This window comes from Oncorhynchus keta, chromosome 17, assembly GCF_023373465.1.
Source record: "Oncorhynchus keta strain PuntledgeMale-10-30-2019 chromosome 17, Oket_V2, whole genome shotgun sequence".
Classification (NCBI taxonomy): Eukaryota; Metazoa; Chordata; class Actinopteri; order Salmoniformes; family Salmonidae; genus Oncorhynchus; species Oncorhynchus keta.
In genome coordinates, this window is record NC_068437.1 from 61,371,195 (window position 1) to 61,386,150 (window position 14,956).

At 46.7% G+C, this 14,956-nt stretch overlaps 2 protein-coding genes across 2 annotated transcripts in view; one reads left to right on the forward strand and one right to left on the reverse strand.

Annotated features, from left to right (window-relative positions):
* The first annotated feature begins 612 nt into the window (after nt 1-612).
* On the forward strand, nt 613-7,324 carry LOC127908493 (uncharacterized). Its single transcript, XM_052467057.1, has 2 exons — nt 613-657; nt 6,380-7,324. The coding sequence occupies exons 1-2, from the start codon at nt 613-615 to the stop codon at nt 7,322-7,324; spliced, it is 990 nt and encodes a 329-aa protein (XP_052323017.1).
* A 5,470-nt stretch (nt 7,325-12,794) lies between these two features.
* Nucleotides 12,795-14,956, reverse strand: part of kif23 (kinesin family member 23) — a 73,026-nt gene continuing 70,864 nt past the window's right edge. Inside the window, exons 24-25 of the mRNA XM_052467058.1 lie at nt 14,343-14,413; nt 12,795-13,015 (exon numbers count right to left, since the gene is read on the reverse strand). Coding sequence (XP_052323018.1) covers nt 13,000-13,015; nt 14,343-14,413 — 87 coding nt within the window. The 3' untranslated portion in view covers nt 12,795-12,999. The remainder of the gene's footprint in view (nt 13,016-14,342; nt 14,414-14,956) is intronic.

A 14,956-nucleotide genomic window follows, 5' to 3' on the forward strand; every position in this document is an offset into this window, starting at 1 on the left:
CTTACTGGTCAATGATTATAACGGCGATTCTGAACCAACCAGTCAAAAGTTTGGACACACCTCCTCATTCAAGTAGTTTTTTTCTTCTAGATTTCTAATCAATACAAAATGTAATTAAAATGACTGAATTAGGTTGGCTAAATGAGAAGGAGTCGGCTACAATGATCCAACCAACAGGTGGGCTGTTGTTTCATATGAATAGAGTTGTTGTAGACAAGGACGCCTCAAAATATCCTCAATTAGCCTTGCTACATCAACAAGCTAGATGGCTAGGCTAACTAAGCTGGCTAATGTAGCTAGCTAGCTTCTTTACAAGGATGTGGTGCAGTCAAGACAATTGATGATTTTTTTCACATGACTGGGCAGGGCCACAGCCATGCATAGGCCCACCTACTAGGGAGCCAGGCCCAGACAGCCATAATGAATTTTCCCCACAAAAGGGCTTTATTACAGACAGAAATACTCAAGTTTCATCAGCTATCCAGGTGGCTGGTCTGAGACGATCCCGCAGGTGAAGAAGCCAGATGTGGAGGTCGTGGTCTGCGGTTGTGAGGCCTTGTTGGACGTACTGCCAAATTCTCTAAAATGACAGAGGTGGCTTATGGTAGAAAAATGAACATTCAATTCTCTGCCAACAACTCTGGTGAACACAATGGTGTAAAGTACTTGTTTTTGGGGGTCTGTACTTTTGTATGTTTGACAACTTTCACTTAATGTACTTTTTACTCCATCTTTCCTTACGCACAAAAGTACTCATTACATTTTGAATTCTTAGCAGGACAGGAACATTGTCGAATTCACTTATCACGAGAACATCCCTGGTCGTCCCTACTGCCTCTGATCTGGAAGACTCACTAAACAGAGAACATCCATGGTCATCAGAGTGTCCCTGGCTATCTGTAAATGATGTCTGAGTGTTGGAGTGTTCGCCTGGCTATCTGTAAATGATGTCTGAGTTTTGGAGTGTTCCCCTGGCTATCTGTAAATGATGTCGTCGTGTTCCCCTGGCTATCTGTAAATGATGTCGTCGTGTTCCCCTGGCTATCTGTAAATGATGTCGTCGTGTTCCCCTGGCTATCTGTAAATGATGTCGTCGTGTTCCCCTGGCTATCTGTAAATGATGTCGTCGTGTTCCCCTGGCTATCTGTAAATGATGTCGTCGTGTTCCCCTGGCTATCTGTAAATGATGTCGTCGTGTTCCCCTGGCTATCTGTAAATGATGTCGTCGTGTTCCCCTGGCTATCTGTAAATGATGTCGTCGTGTTCCCCTGGCTATCTGTAAATGATGTCGTCGTGTTCCCCTGGCTATCTGTAAATGATGTCGTCGTGTTCCCCTGGCTATCTGTAAATGATGTCGTCGTGTTCCCTGGCTATCTGTAAATGATGTCGTCGTGTTCCCTGGCTATCTGTAAATGATGTCGTCGTGTTCCCCTGGCTATCTGTAAATGATGTCGTCGTGTTCCCCTGGCTATCTGTAAATGATGTCGTCGTGTTCCCCTGGCTATCTGTAAATGATGTCGTCGTGTTCCCCTGGCTATCTGTAAATGATGTCGTCGTGTTCCCCTGGCTATCTGTAAATGATGTCTGAGTGTTCCCCTGGCTATCTGTAAATGATGTCTGAGTGTTCCCCTGGCTATCTGTAAATGATGTCTGAGTGTACCCCTGGCTATCTGTAAATGATGTCTGAGTGTTCCCCTGGCTATCTGTAAATGATGTCTGAGTGTTCCCCTGGCTATCTGTAAATGATGTCTGAGTGTTCCCCTGGCTATCTGTAAATGATGTCTGAGTGTTCCCCTGGCTATCTGTAAATAAAAAGGAAAAAAATAAAGTGCTGTCATCTGTTTCTTTATAAAAATGAATTTTAAAAAGATGTATACTTTTGCGTTTGATAATTCAGTAATATTTAAAACCAAATACTTTTAGTCAAGTAGTATTTTACTGGGTGACTCACTTTTTCTATTAAAGGTATCTTTACTCAAGTATGACAAATGGGTACATTTTTCACCACTGGGTGGGTATTCAGAACAGGGCTCCGGGCAGCCGAGCGGAAATGGAGGAAAACTCGCCTCCCTGCGGACCTGGCATCCTTTCACTCCCTCCTCTCTACATTTTCCTCCTCTGTCTCTGCTGCTAAAGCCACTTTCTACCATTCTAAATTCCAAGCATCTGCCTCTAACCCTAGGAAGCTCTTTGCCACCTTCTCCTCCCTCCTGAATCCTCCCCCCCCCCCCCCTCCTCCCTCTCTGCAGATGACTTCGTCAACCATTTTGAAAAGAAGGTCGATGACATCCGATCCTCGTTTGCTAAGTCAAACGACACCGCTGGTTCTGCTCACACTGCCCTACCCTATGCTCTGACCTCTTTCTCCCCTCTCTCTCCAGATGAAATCTCGCGTCTTGTGACGGCCGGCCGCCCAACAACCTGCCCGCTTGACCCTATCCCCTCCTCTCTTCTCCAGACCATTTCCGGAGACCTTCTCCCTTACCTCACCTCGCTCATCAACTCATCCCTGACCGCTGGCTACGTCCCTCCCGTCTTCAAGAGAGCGAGAGTTGCACCCCTTCTGAAAAAACCTACACTCGATCCCTCCGATGTCAACAACTACAGACCAGTATCCCTTCTCTCTTTTCTCTCCAAAACTCTTGAGCGTGCCGTCCTTGGCCAGCTCTACCGCTATCTCTCTCAGAATGACCTTCTTGATCCAAATCAGTCAGGTTTCAAGACTAGTCATTCAACTGAGACTGCTCTTCTCTGTATCACGGAGGCGCTCCGCACTGCTAAAGCTAACTCTCTCTCCTCTGCTCTCATCCTTCTAGACCTATCGGCTGCCTTCGATACTGTGAACCATCAGATCCTCCTCTCCACCCTCTCCGAGTTGGGCATCTCCGGCGCGGCCCACGCTTGGATTGCGTCCTACCTGACAGGTCGCTCCTACCAGGTGGCGTGGCGAGAATCTGTCTCCTCACCACGCGCTCTCACCACTGGTGTCCCCCAGGGCTCTGTTCTAGGCCCTCTCTTATTCTCGCTATACACCAAGTCACTTGGCTCTGTCATAACCTCACATGGTCTCTCCTATCATTGCTATGCAGACGACACACAATTAATCTTCTCCTTTCCCCCTCTGATGACCAGGTGGCGAATCGCATCTCTGCATGTCTGGCAGACATATCAGTGTGGATGACGGATCACCACCTCAAGCTGAACCTCAGCAAGACGGAGCTCCTCTTCCTCCCGGGAAGGACTGCCCGTTCCATGATCTCGCCATCACGGTTGACAACTCCATTGTGTCCTCCTCCCAGAGCGCTAAGAACCTTGGCGTGATCCTGGACAACACCCTGACGTTCTCAACTAACATCAAGGCGGTGTCCCGTTCCTGTAGGTTCATGCTCTACAACATCCGCAGAGTACGACCCTGCCTCACACAGGAAGCGGCGCAGGTCCTAATCCAGGCACTTGTCATCTCCCGTCTTGACTACTGCAACTCGCTGTTGGCTGGGCTCCCTGCCTGTGCCATTAAACCCCTACAACTCATCCAGAACGCCGCAGCCCGTCTGGTGTTCAACCTTCCCAAGTTCTCTCACGTCACCCCGCTCCTCCGCTCTCTCCACTGGCTTCCAGTTGAAGCTCGCATCCGCTACAAGACCATGGTGCTCGCCTACGGAGCTGTGAGGGGAACGGCACCTCAGTACCTCCAGGCCCTGATCAGGCCCTACACCCAAACAAGGGCACTGCGTTCATCCACCTCTGGCCTGCTCGCCTCCCTACCACTGAGGAAGTACAGTTCCCGCTCAGCCCAGTCAAAACTGTTCGCTGCTCTGGCCCCCCAATGGTGGAACAAACTCCCTCACGACGCCAGGACAGCGGAGTCAATCACCACCTTCCGGAGACACCTGAAACCCCACCTCTTCAAGGAATACCTAGGATAGGGTAAGTAAGGGTAAGTAATCCTTCTCACTCCCCCCCCCCCCCAACAAGAGTTAGATGCAAGTGGCTGTTCCACTGGTTGTCATAGGTGTTTGCATCAATTTGTAAGTCGCTCTGGATAAGAGCGTCTGCTAAATGACTTAAATGTAAATGTAATGTATTCCTGCAGTCAGCATGCCAATTACACACTCTCTCAAATCTGCGGCATTGTGTTGTCACACAAAACCTCACATTGTAGAGTGGCCTTTTATTGTCCCTAGCACAAGGTGCACCTGTGTAATGATTACTGTTTAATCAGCTTCTTCATATGCCACACCTGTCAGGTGGATGGATTATTATGTAAGAGAAATTATCACTAACAGGGAATTTTTTTTTAACTAAAAAATTGTGCACAAATTGAGAGAAATAAGCTTTTTGTGCACATGGAACATTTGTGAACTTTTATTTCAGCTCATGAAACCAACACTTTGTTTGCGTTTATATTTTTGTTCAGAATATGAAGACAGAAAGGGGAGAATCTTCTACATGCTACTGTTCATCCAGTACATAACCATTCCCAAATCATTTAAATGTAAATGTATGATAAACCAGCAGAACTCAGGTTAACATGTCAGAATCAGATTCAATGGGGCGGCCTAGTGGTTAGAGCGTTGGACTAGTAACCGAAAGGTTGTAAGTTCAAATCCCCGAGCTGACAAGGTACAAAATCTGTCGTTCTGCCCCTGAACAGGCAGTGAACACACTGTTCCTAGGCCGTCATTGAAAATAAGAATTTGTTCTTAACTGACCTGCCTAGTAAAATAAAGGTACAATTTTTTTTAAATAAAAAAATAAATAAAAATCAGAATTCTGTTGTACATTTCAAAAGTGCTGAAAAATATAGTTATATTGACTACGTCTGTTATCACTAGCTCATGTCTAAATCGAAATGACAGATTGCCACTTATCCGCTCATCGTGTTTTTTTTTAAAAAGGCAGTAAATTAAGCTGAATGAACCGTTTCACTGCCAGACAAGGCTCCGCTGATAGCCAGGTGTAGCAGTGGTAAGGTGTTGGGACTCTGCTGATAGCCAGGTGTAGCAGTGGTAAGGTGTTGGGACTCTGCTGATAGCCAGGTGTAGCAGTGGTAAGGTGTTGGGACTCTGCTGATAGCCAGGTGTAGCAGTGGTAAGGTGTTGGGACTCTGCTGATAGCCAGGTGTAGCAGTGGTAAGGTGTTGGGACTCTGCTGATAGCCAGGTGTAGCAGTGGTAAGGTGTTGGGACTCTGCTGATAGCCAGGTGTAGCAGTGGTAAGGTGTTGGGACTCTGCTGATAGCCAGGTGTAGCAGTGGTAAGGTGTTGGGACTCTGCTGATAGCCAGGTGTAGCAGTGGTAAGGTGTTGGGACTCTGCTGATAGCCAGGTGTAGCAGTAAGGTGTTGGGACTCTGCTGATAGCCAGGTGTAGCAGTGGTAAGGTGTTGGGACTCTGCTGATAGCCAGGTGTAGCAGTGGTAAGGTGTTGGGACTCTGCTGATAGCCAGGTGTAGCAGTGGTAAGGTGTTGGGACTCTGCTGATAGCCAGGTGTAGCAGTGGTAAGGTGTTGGGACTCTGCTGATAGCCAGGTGTAGCAGTGGTAAGGTGTTGGGACTCTGCTGATAGCCAGGTGTAGCAGTAAGGTGTTGGGACTCTGCTGATAGCCAGGTGTAGCAGTGGTAAGGTGTTGGGACTCTGCTGATAGCCAGGTGTAGCAGTAAGGTGTTGGGACTCTGCTGATAGCCAGGTGTAGCAGTGGTAAGGTGTTGGGACTCTGCTGATATCCAGGTGTAGCAGTGGTAAGGTTTTGGGACTCTGCTGATAGCCAGGTGTAGCAGTGGTAAGGTGTTGGGACTCTGCTGATATCCAGGTGTAGCAGTGGTAAGGTGTTGGGACTCTGCTGATATCCAGGTGTAGCAGTAAGGTGTTGGGACTCTGCTGATAGCCAGGTGTAGCAGTGGTAAGGTGTTGGGACTCTGCTGATAGCCAGGTGTAGCAGTGGTAAGGTGTTGGGACTCTGCTGATATCCAGGTGTAGCAGTGGTAAGGTGTTGGGACTCTGCTGATAGCCAGGTGTAGCAGTGGTAAGGTGTTGGGACTCTGCTGATAGCCAGGTGTAGCAGTAAGGTGTTGGGACTCTGCTGATAGCCAGGTGTAGCAGTGGTAAGGTGTTGGGACTCTGCTGATAGCCAGGTGTAACAGTGGTAAGGTGTTGGGACAGCTTTGTCGGCCCTAACAGTTTGTGGGTACCATGTCACCTTTATAGTGCAATTAATGTATTATTTAGAATTGTGTAGTGGCTTTGCTGGCATGCATCTAAAATAATTTGGGGGAGTCTTCCCAACCAAGATTTACATGCTAAAATAGCCACTGCATTCAGGTAGTCTTTTCAGAGCTATTATTTCAGTGGCATAACTCGCCACTAGAGGACCCGCCACTAGAGGACCCCGCCACTAGAGGACTCGCCACTAGAGGACTCGCCACTAGAGGACCCGCCACTAGAGGACCCGCCACTAGAGGACCCGCCACTAGAGGACCCGCCACTAGAGGACCCTCCACTAGAGGACCCTCCACTAGAGGACTCGCCACTAGAGGACCCGCCACTAGAGGACCCTCCACTAGAGGACCCTCCACTAGAGGACCCTCCACTAGAGGACCCGCCACTAGAGGACCCTCCACTAGAGGACCCGCCACTAGAGGACTCGCCACTAGAGGACTCGCCACTAGAGGACCCTCCACTAGAGGACTCGCCACTAGAGGACCAGCCACTAGAGGACTCTCCACTAGAGGACCCTCCACTAGAGGACCCTCCACTAGAGGACCCTCCACTAGAGGACTCGCCACTAGAGGACTCGCCACTAGAGGACTCTCCACTAGAGGACTCTCCACTAGAGGACCCTCCACTAGAGGACCCGCCACTAGAGGACTCGCCACTAGAGGACTCTCCACTAGAGGACCCTCCACTAGAGGACCCTCCACTAGAGGACTCGCCACTAGAGGACTCGCCACTAGAGGACTCGCCACTAGAGGACCCTCCACTAGAGGACCCTCCACTAGAGGACTCTCCACTAGAGGACCCTCCACTAGAGGACCCTCCACTAGAGGACTCGCCACTAGAGGACTCTCCACTAGAGGACCCTCCACTAGAGGACTCGCCACTAGAGGACTCTCCACTAGAGGACTCGCCACTAGAGGACCAGCCACTAGAGGACCAGCCACTAGAGGACTCTCCACTAGAGGACTGTCCACTAGAGGACCCTCCACTAGAGGACCCTCCACTAGAGGACTCGCCACTAGAGGACTCGCCACTAGAGGACTCTCCACTAGAGGACCCTCCACTAGAGGACTCGCCACTAGAGGACTCGCCACTAGAGGACTCAGGCTGATGGTAGGTCTTCAGTGATGTCGTGTCTTTGTAATGGGTATAAAGTTCAACTCTTTACTGGCATACCTTGGTATGGCCCATCAACATAAGGTTCAAAGATGCCATGTCTATCAACTCAAATTGTCACATGTGCCGAATACAACAGGTGTTGTATTACAGTGAAATGCTAACTGACGAGCCCTTAACCAACAATTAAGAAAAGAGCAACAATAAAATAACAATAACGAGGCTGTTACGGTACCGATTAAATGTGGAGGACATTTTTATTTTACTTTATTTAACTAGGCAAGTCAGTTAAGAACAAATTCTTATTTTCAATGATGGGAACAATGGGTTAACTGCCTTGTTCAGGGGACCAGTGGGTTAACTGCCTTGTTCAGGGGACCAGTGGGTTAACTGCCTTGTTCAGGGGCAGAAAGACAGATTTTTATCATGTCAGCTCTGGGATTCGATCTTGCAACTTTCCGGCCACTAGTCCAACGCTCTAACCACTAGGCTACCCTGCCCCCCCTATATACAGGGTGTTACAGTAGAGTCCGTCTGGAGGTTATATACAGGGGTACAGGTTCGTCGAGGTAATATGTGCATGTAGGTAGGGCTAAAGTGACTGCATGGTTAAAACGGAGTAGCAGCAGCGTGAAAAAAGGTGGTGGGGGTCAATGCAAACAGTCTGGGTAGCCATTTGATTACCTGTTCAGGAGTCTTATGGCTTGGGGGTAGAAGCTGTTAAGAAGCCTTTTTGTCCTCGACTTGGCAATCTGGTACTGCTTGACGTGTGGTAGCAAAGAAAACAGTCTGACTTGGGTGGCTGGAATCTTTGACAATTATTAGGGCCTTCCTCTGACACCACCTGGTGTAGAGGTCCTGAATAGCAGGAAGCTTGGCCCCAGTGATGTTCTGGGCTGTACACACTACCCTCTGTAGATGTGAGCCACGACCAGCCTTTCAAAGCATTTCATGACTACAGACGTGAGTGCTTCGCGTCGGTAGTCATTTAGGCAGGTTACTTTGGTGTTCTTGGACACAGGCACTACGGCGGTCTGCTTGAAACATGTTGGTATTACAGACTCAAAATGTCAGTGAAGACACCTGCCAGTTGGTCAGCGCATGCTCGGAGTACACGTCCTGGTAATCCGTCTGGCCCTGAGGCTTTGTGAATGTTGACCGGTTTAAAGGTCTTATATCACCTACGGAGAGCGCGATTAGTCATCAGGAACAGCCGATGCTGTCATGCATGCTTCAGCGTTGCTCGTCTCGAAGCGCACATAGAAGTAATTTAGCTCGTCTGGTAGGCTCGTGTCACTGGGCAGCTCACGGCTGGGATTCCCTTTATAGTCCGTAATAGTTTGCAAGTCCTGCCAGATCTGATGAGCATCAGTGTAGTAGGATTCAATCTTAGTCCTGTTTGATGGTTCGTCAGAGGGCATAGCAGGATTTCTTATAAGCTTCCGGGTTAAAGTCCCGCTCCTTGAAAGCAGCAACTCTACCCTTTAACTCAGAGCGGATATTGCCTGTAATCCATGGGTTCTGATTGGGGTATGTACGTACAGTCACTGTGGGGACGACATCCTCATTGATGAAGCCAGTGACTGATGTGGTGTACTCCTCAATGCCATCGGAGGAATCCCAGAACATTCCAGTCTGCAAAACAGTCCTGTAGCATAGCAGTCATCTGACCACTTCCGTATTGAGTGAGTCACTGGTACTTCCTGCTTTAGTTTTTGCTTGTAAGCAGGAATCAGGATAGCATTATGGTCAGACTTGCCAAATGGAGGGCATCTACGCTTCTCTGTGTTTAGAGTAAAGGTGGTCTAGAGTCCCCCCTCTGGTTGCACATTTAACATGCTGGTAGAAATTAGGTGAAACAGATTTAAGTTTCCCTGCATTAAACTCCCTGGCCACTAGGAGACCCACCTCTGAATGTGCATTTTCATGTTTGCTTATGGCCTCTTAGTGAATCGGTTTGTGGTGGTAATTAGACAAATTCTCGTGGTAACCTGGGATGTTCACACACACTATTCTACTGTCAATGACACGCCAACATTGTTCACCCTAATATTTATATATTTCTTAACACCATTTACTTTAGGTGTGTGTATTGTTGAGAATTGTTAGATACTACTGCACTGTTGGAGATAGTGAAATGCTTGTGTTCCTACACCCGCAATAACATCTGCTAAATATGAGTATGTGATTTGATCTTCCTTAATATTAGATTTGGCGCACCAGCGGTGACCTATCAAATAGACCCACACCACCACACCTCGTCTTACCAGAGGCAGCTGTTCCCTCTTCCAGATGCACCGAAAACCCAGCCAGCTGTATGTTATCCATGTCGTCGTTCAGCCACGACTCGGTGAAAACACAAGATATTACCGTTTTTAATGTCCCGTTGGTAGGATAGGTGTTGAACGCAGCTCACCCGGTTTATTTTGAGTATGAGGAGAAAAACAGTAGATGTTCAGACTACATGTAAATCGAGGCAGGGGCAGGAGGAGGACAGAGACCATAGGAGGCATAGTTCGTAAGGAGAGAAGGATCTACAGCTAGCCTAAGCCAATGGCGTTACAACTTAGTTATTTTAGAGAGAGCTTGCAGGCTGGGAGGTTTCTCTTGTGGTGATGGGGAAGTTGTTTTTACACATTGCCCCAATCCCTTTTCCCCCCAGTGCATTCTTAGTTCAGGAAGAGAACAGCCCATCCTCTACAGTAAATTACAGTCATTCTTGTAATATCCAGTCCAGCCATTTATACTTTTTTACATTTTAGTCACTTAACAGATGCTCTTATCCTGGTCCTTCTGTAGCACAGTTGGTAGAGCATGGCGCTTGTAACGCCAGGGTAGTGGGTTCGATCCCCGGGACCACCCATACGTAGAATGTATGCACACATGACTGTAAGTCGCTTTGGATAAAAGCGTCTGCTAAATGGCATATATTATTATTATTATTATTATTATTATTATATCCAGAAGGGCTTTAGAATTGTGTACCATAAAACAGCTGATGATCTAGGTTAACACTTCACATGCAAAACTCATTCTATATAAAAAAAATACCACAAAAAGGTGTTTAGAAAGGAATTTAATTCCTAAACTACTTTTACAATGAAAGCTGTGGAGATCAGTTCAGTTCAAACCAGAATAAAATATCTTTACAAAACGACCAGAGAAATATGAAAAATATAATATACCAGCTGATTCAAAACGAAAGTGAACATTAATGAAGGCTTGAACTTAGTTTCAAACAGACAGAAAATCAGCAGAGAAAAAATTTCACTGAACAAAATGTATCCCGACATTATAGCCCGGTCTCAGATCTGTGTCGTCTTGTCAACTCCTGTGCTCATTGTCACGCCACAATAACTATAGTATTTAGCAACAGTACAAACGGATCTGAAACCAGGCTACTCTTCACTGACTTGCCTATGTGCCACCTAACAAAATACAACTATCCCTTAAATTTAAAAAAAAAATTAAAACTGAAAAAAAATAAAATAAAATCTGAAAACATTGAACTATTCTTATATTGTCAACAGGCCCAGTTCGTTATGAACCACAGCAGTCCATCTTTGGCTGAATCATGATGCATTCAGTTAATACTGGCTTTATATGTACCACACCACACACCAAAATATTAAATATTTTACAAAATAAGTTGATGTATATATACACACACACATACTACTGTACAAAAGTTGGGGGTCACTTGAAAATTTCCTCCTTTTTTTAAAAAGAAAAGCACCTTTTTTTGTCCATTAAAATATAATATTGATCAGAAATACAGTGTAGATATTGTTAATGTTGTAAATGACTATTGTAGCTGGAAAAATCTGATTTTTAATGGAATATCTACATAGGCATACAGAGGCCCATTATCAGCAACCATCACTCCTGTGTTCCAATGGCACGTTTTGTTGGCTAATCCAAGCTTATCATTTTAAAAAGGCTATTGATCACCATTTTGCAATTATGTTAGCACAGCTGAAAACTGTTGTGCTGTTTAAAAGAAGGAATAAAACTGGCCTTCTTCAGACTAGTTGAGTGTCTGGAGCATCAGCATTTGTGGGTTCGATTACAGGCTCAAAATGGCCAGAAACAAAGACCTTTCTTCTGAAACTCATCAGTCTATTCTTGTTCTGAGAAATGAAGGCTATTGCACGCAAGAAAGATGTCATACAACTCTGTATTACTCCCTGCACAGAATAGCGCAAACTGGCGGAGGCCGCGGTGCACAACTGGAGCAGGAGTACATTAGAGTGGCTAGTTTGAGCAACAGACGCCTCGCAAGTCCTCAACTAGCAGCTTTATCAAATAGTACCTGCAAAACACCAGTCTCGACATCAACAGTGAAGAGGCGACTCCGGGATGCTGGCCTTCTAGGCAGAGTTCCTCTGTCCAGTGTGTGTTCTTTTGCCCATCTTCAGGTACTATTTAATGAAGCTGCCAATTGAGTACTTGAGAGGCTTCTGTTTCTCAAACTAGACACGAATGTACTTGTACTCTTACTCAGTTGTGCACCCGGGCCTCCCACTTTCTATTCTGGTTATTGACAGTTTGCGCTGTTCTGTGAAGGGAGTAGTACACAGCGTTGTATGAAATCTTTCTCGCATGGAATAGCCTTCATTTCTCAGAACAAGAATAGACTGATGAGTTTCAGAAGAAAGGTCTTTGTTTCTGGCCATTTTGAACCTGTAATCGAACCCACAAATGCTGATGCTCCAGATACTCAACTAGTCTAAAGAAGGACAGTTTTATTCCTTCTTTTAAAAACAGCACAACAGTTTTCAGCTGTGCTAACATAATTGCAAAATGGTGATCAATAGCCTTTTAAAATGATAAGCTTGGATTAGCTAACACAACGTGCCCTTGGAACACAGGAGTGATGGTTGCTGATAATGGGCCTCTGTACGTCTATGTAGATATTGCATCAAATCTGCCGTTTCCAGCTACAATAGTCATTTACAACATTAACAATGTCTACACTGTATTTCTGATCAATTTGATGTTATTTGATGGACTTTTTTTGTTGCTTTTCTTTCAAAAACAAGGACATTTCTAAGTGACCCCAAACTTTTTAACGGTAGTGTATAACACACACTGTTTTTCATATATAAAAAAAAGCAATAGGAAATGTTTAAATAGTTGTTACTAAGGCTAAAGATTAAAAATAAAAAGTTTCCAGAGTGTTAGCTATTGCACACCAGCCGCGTGGAGGTGAGGAGGGAGGGGTTCGGAGGGCTGAGGACAGAGGGAGGGGTGAGGACAGAGGGAGGGGTTCGGAGGGCTGAGGACAGAGGGAGGGGTGAGGAGGGCTGAGGACAGAGGGAGGGGTGAGGAGGGCTGAGGACAGAGGGAGGGGTGAGGAGGGCTGAGGACAGAGGGAGGGGTGAGGAGGGCTGAGGACAGAGGGAGGGCTGAGGACAGAGGGAAGGCTGAGGACAGAGGGAAGGCTGAGGACAGAGGGAGGGGTTCGGAGGGCTGAGGACAGAGGGAGGGGTGAGGAGGGCTGAGGACAGAGGGAGGGGTGAGGAGGGCTGAGGACAGAGGGAGGGGTGAGGAGGGCTGAGGACAGAGGGAGGGGTGAGGAGGGCTGAGGACAGAGGGAGGGGTGAGGAGGGCTGAGGACAGAGGGAGGGGTGAGGGATGAGGGTGTATGGAGCAGCCCAGACAGGATCTTCAGGGCTTTCTGCGTCTAAAAACACAAAAACATAACAGTTACTCACTTTAGAAACACACAAACACCTTCCTAATGCGCTGAACATACCAAACATGGGAGCTTCTTCCTAATGCGCTGAACATACCAAACATGGGAGCATCTTCCTAATGCTCTGAAAATACCAAACATGGGAGCATCTTCCTAATGCGCTGAACATACCAAACATGGGAGCATCTTCCTAATGCGCTGAACATACCAAACATGGGAGCATCTTCCTAATGCGCTGAACATACCAAACATGGGAGCATCTTCCTAATGCGCTGAACATACCAAACATGGGAGCATCTTCCTAATGCTCTGAACATACCAAACATGGGAGCATCTTCCTCATGCTCTGAACATACCAAACATGGGAGCATCTTCCTAATGCGCTGAACATACCAAACATGGGAGCATCTTCCTCATGCTCTGAACATACCAAACATGGGAGCATCTTCCTAATGCGCTGAACATACCAAACATGGGAGCATCTTCCTAATGCGCTGAACATACCAAACAATCTCCTAATATTGAGTTGCATCTCCCCTCCACACTTTTCCCTCAGAACAGCCTCAATTCTTTCTTCAGGGCATGGACTCTACAAGGTTCCACTGGCCAACGTTGAGTCCAATGCTTCCGGAGTGTACAAAACAGTTCCAATCCTCAGAACAGCCTCAATTCTTCGGGGCATGGACTCTACAAGGTTCCACTGGCCAACGTTGAGTCCAATGCTTCCGGAGTGTACAAAACAGTTCCAACCCTCAGAACAGCCTCAATTCTTCGGGGCATGGACTCTACAAGGCGTTGAAAGTGTTCCACAGGGATCCTGGCCCATGTTGACTCCAATGATTCCCACAGTTGTTTCAAGTTGGCTGGATGTCATTTGTGTGGTGGACCATTCTTGATCCATATGAAACTGTGGAGCATGTAAAACCCAGCAGCGTTGCAGTTCTTGACCCAAACCGGTGCACCTGGCACCTACTACCATTCCCCGTTCAAAGGCACTGAAATATCTTGTCTCGTCCATTCACACCCGGAATGGCACAAATACACAATCCATGTCTCAATTGTCTCAAGGCTGAAGAATCCTTCTTTAACCCGTCTCTTCCCCTTCATCTACACTGAATGAAGTGGATTTAACAGGTGACATCAATAAGGGATCATATTCACCTGGATTCACCTGGTCAGTCTATGTCATGGAAAGAGCAGGTGTTCCTGATGTCTTCTACACTTGAGTATTAATTTAGAAACCTTGAAAAGTGTCCCCCGAAAGTTCAGACGCATTTGTAAAACAAAACCTATGGAAGACATTACACTCACTTACTTCTGATATCCATGGTGCTGGTAGCCTGGACCCAGGTTAGATCCAGCCCTCATCTCCACAGCCATAGAACACTGGAACATAGAACACACACAGTGTGGAAGCTTCTACAATGGTTAACTACAGGTAACTAACTGGTCAGAAATGTTTTAACATCAAAAGTGTCTTAAATGGGGGCCACCAAGAGCCAGAACAGCTTCAATGCACCTTGGCAAAGATTGTACTAGTGTCTGAAACTCTGTTGGAGGGATGAGACACCGTTCTTCCATATCATTTGGTGTTTTGATGGTGGAAAACTGGTCTTGGGAGCCGCTCCAGAATCTCCAATAATGTGTTCTATTGGGTTGGTGATCTGGTGACAGACTGCCCTGTGGATGGGGGCTTTGTCATGCTATAGCCATGGTAGTCAAAATAATGGCCTCCCAGCATTTTATACATGACCCTAGGCATGATGGGATGTTAATTGCTTAACTCAGGCACCACACCTGTGTGGAAGCACCTGCTTTCGATATACTTTGTATCCCTAATTGACTCAAGTGCATCCATTGTTTTGGCAGTTACCTGTACCTTACTGTATACCCTACAGCCATGACAGCCTGGTACCAGATACGAGTGTA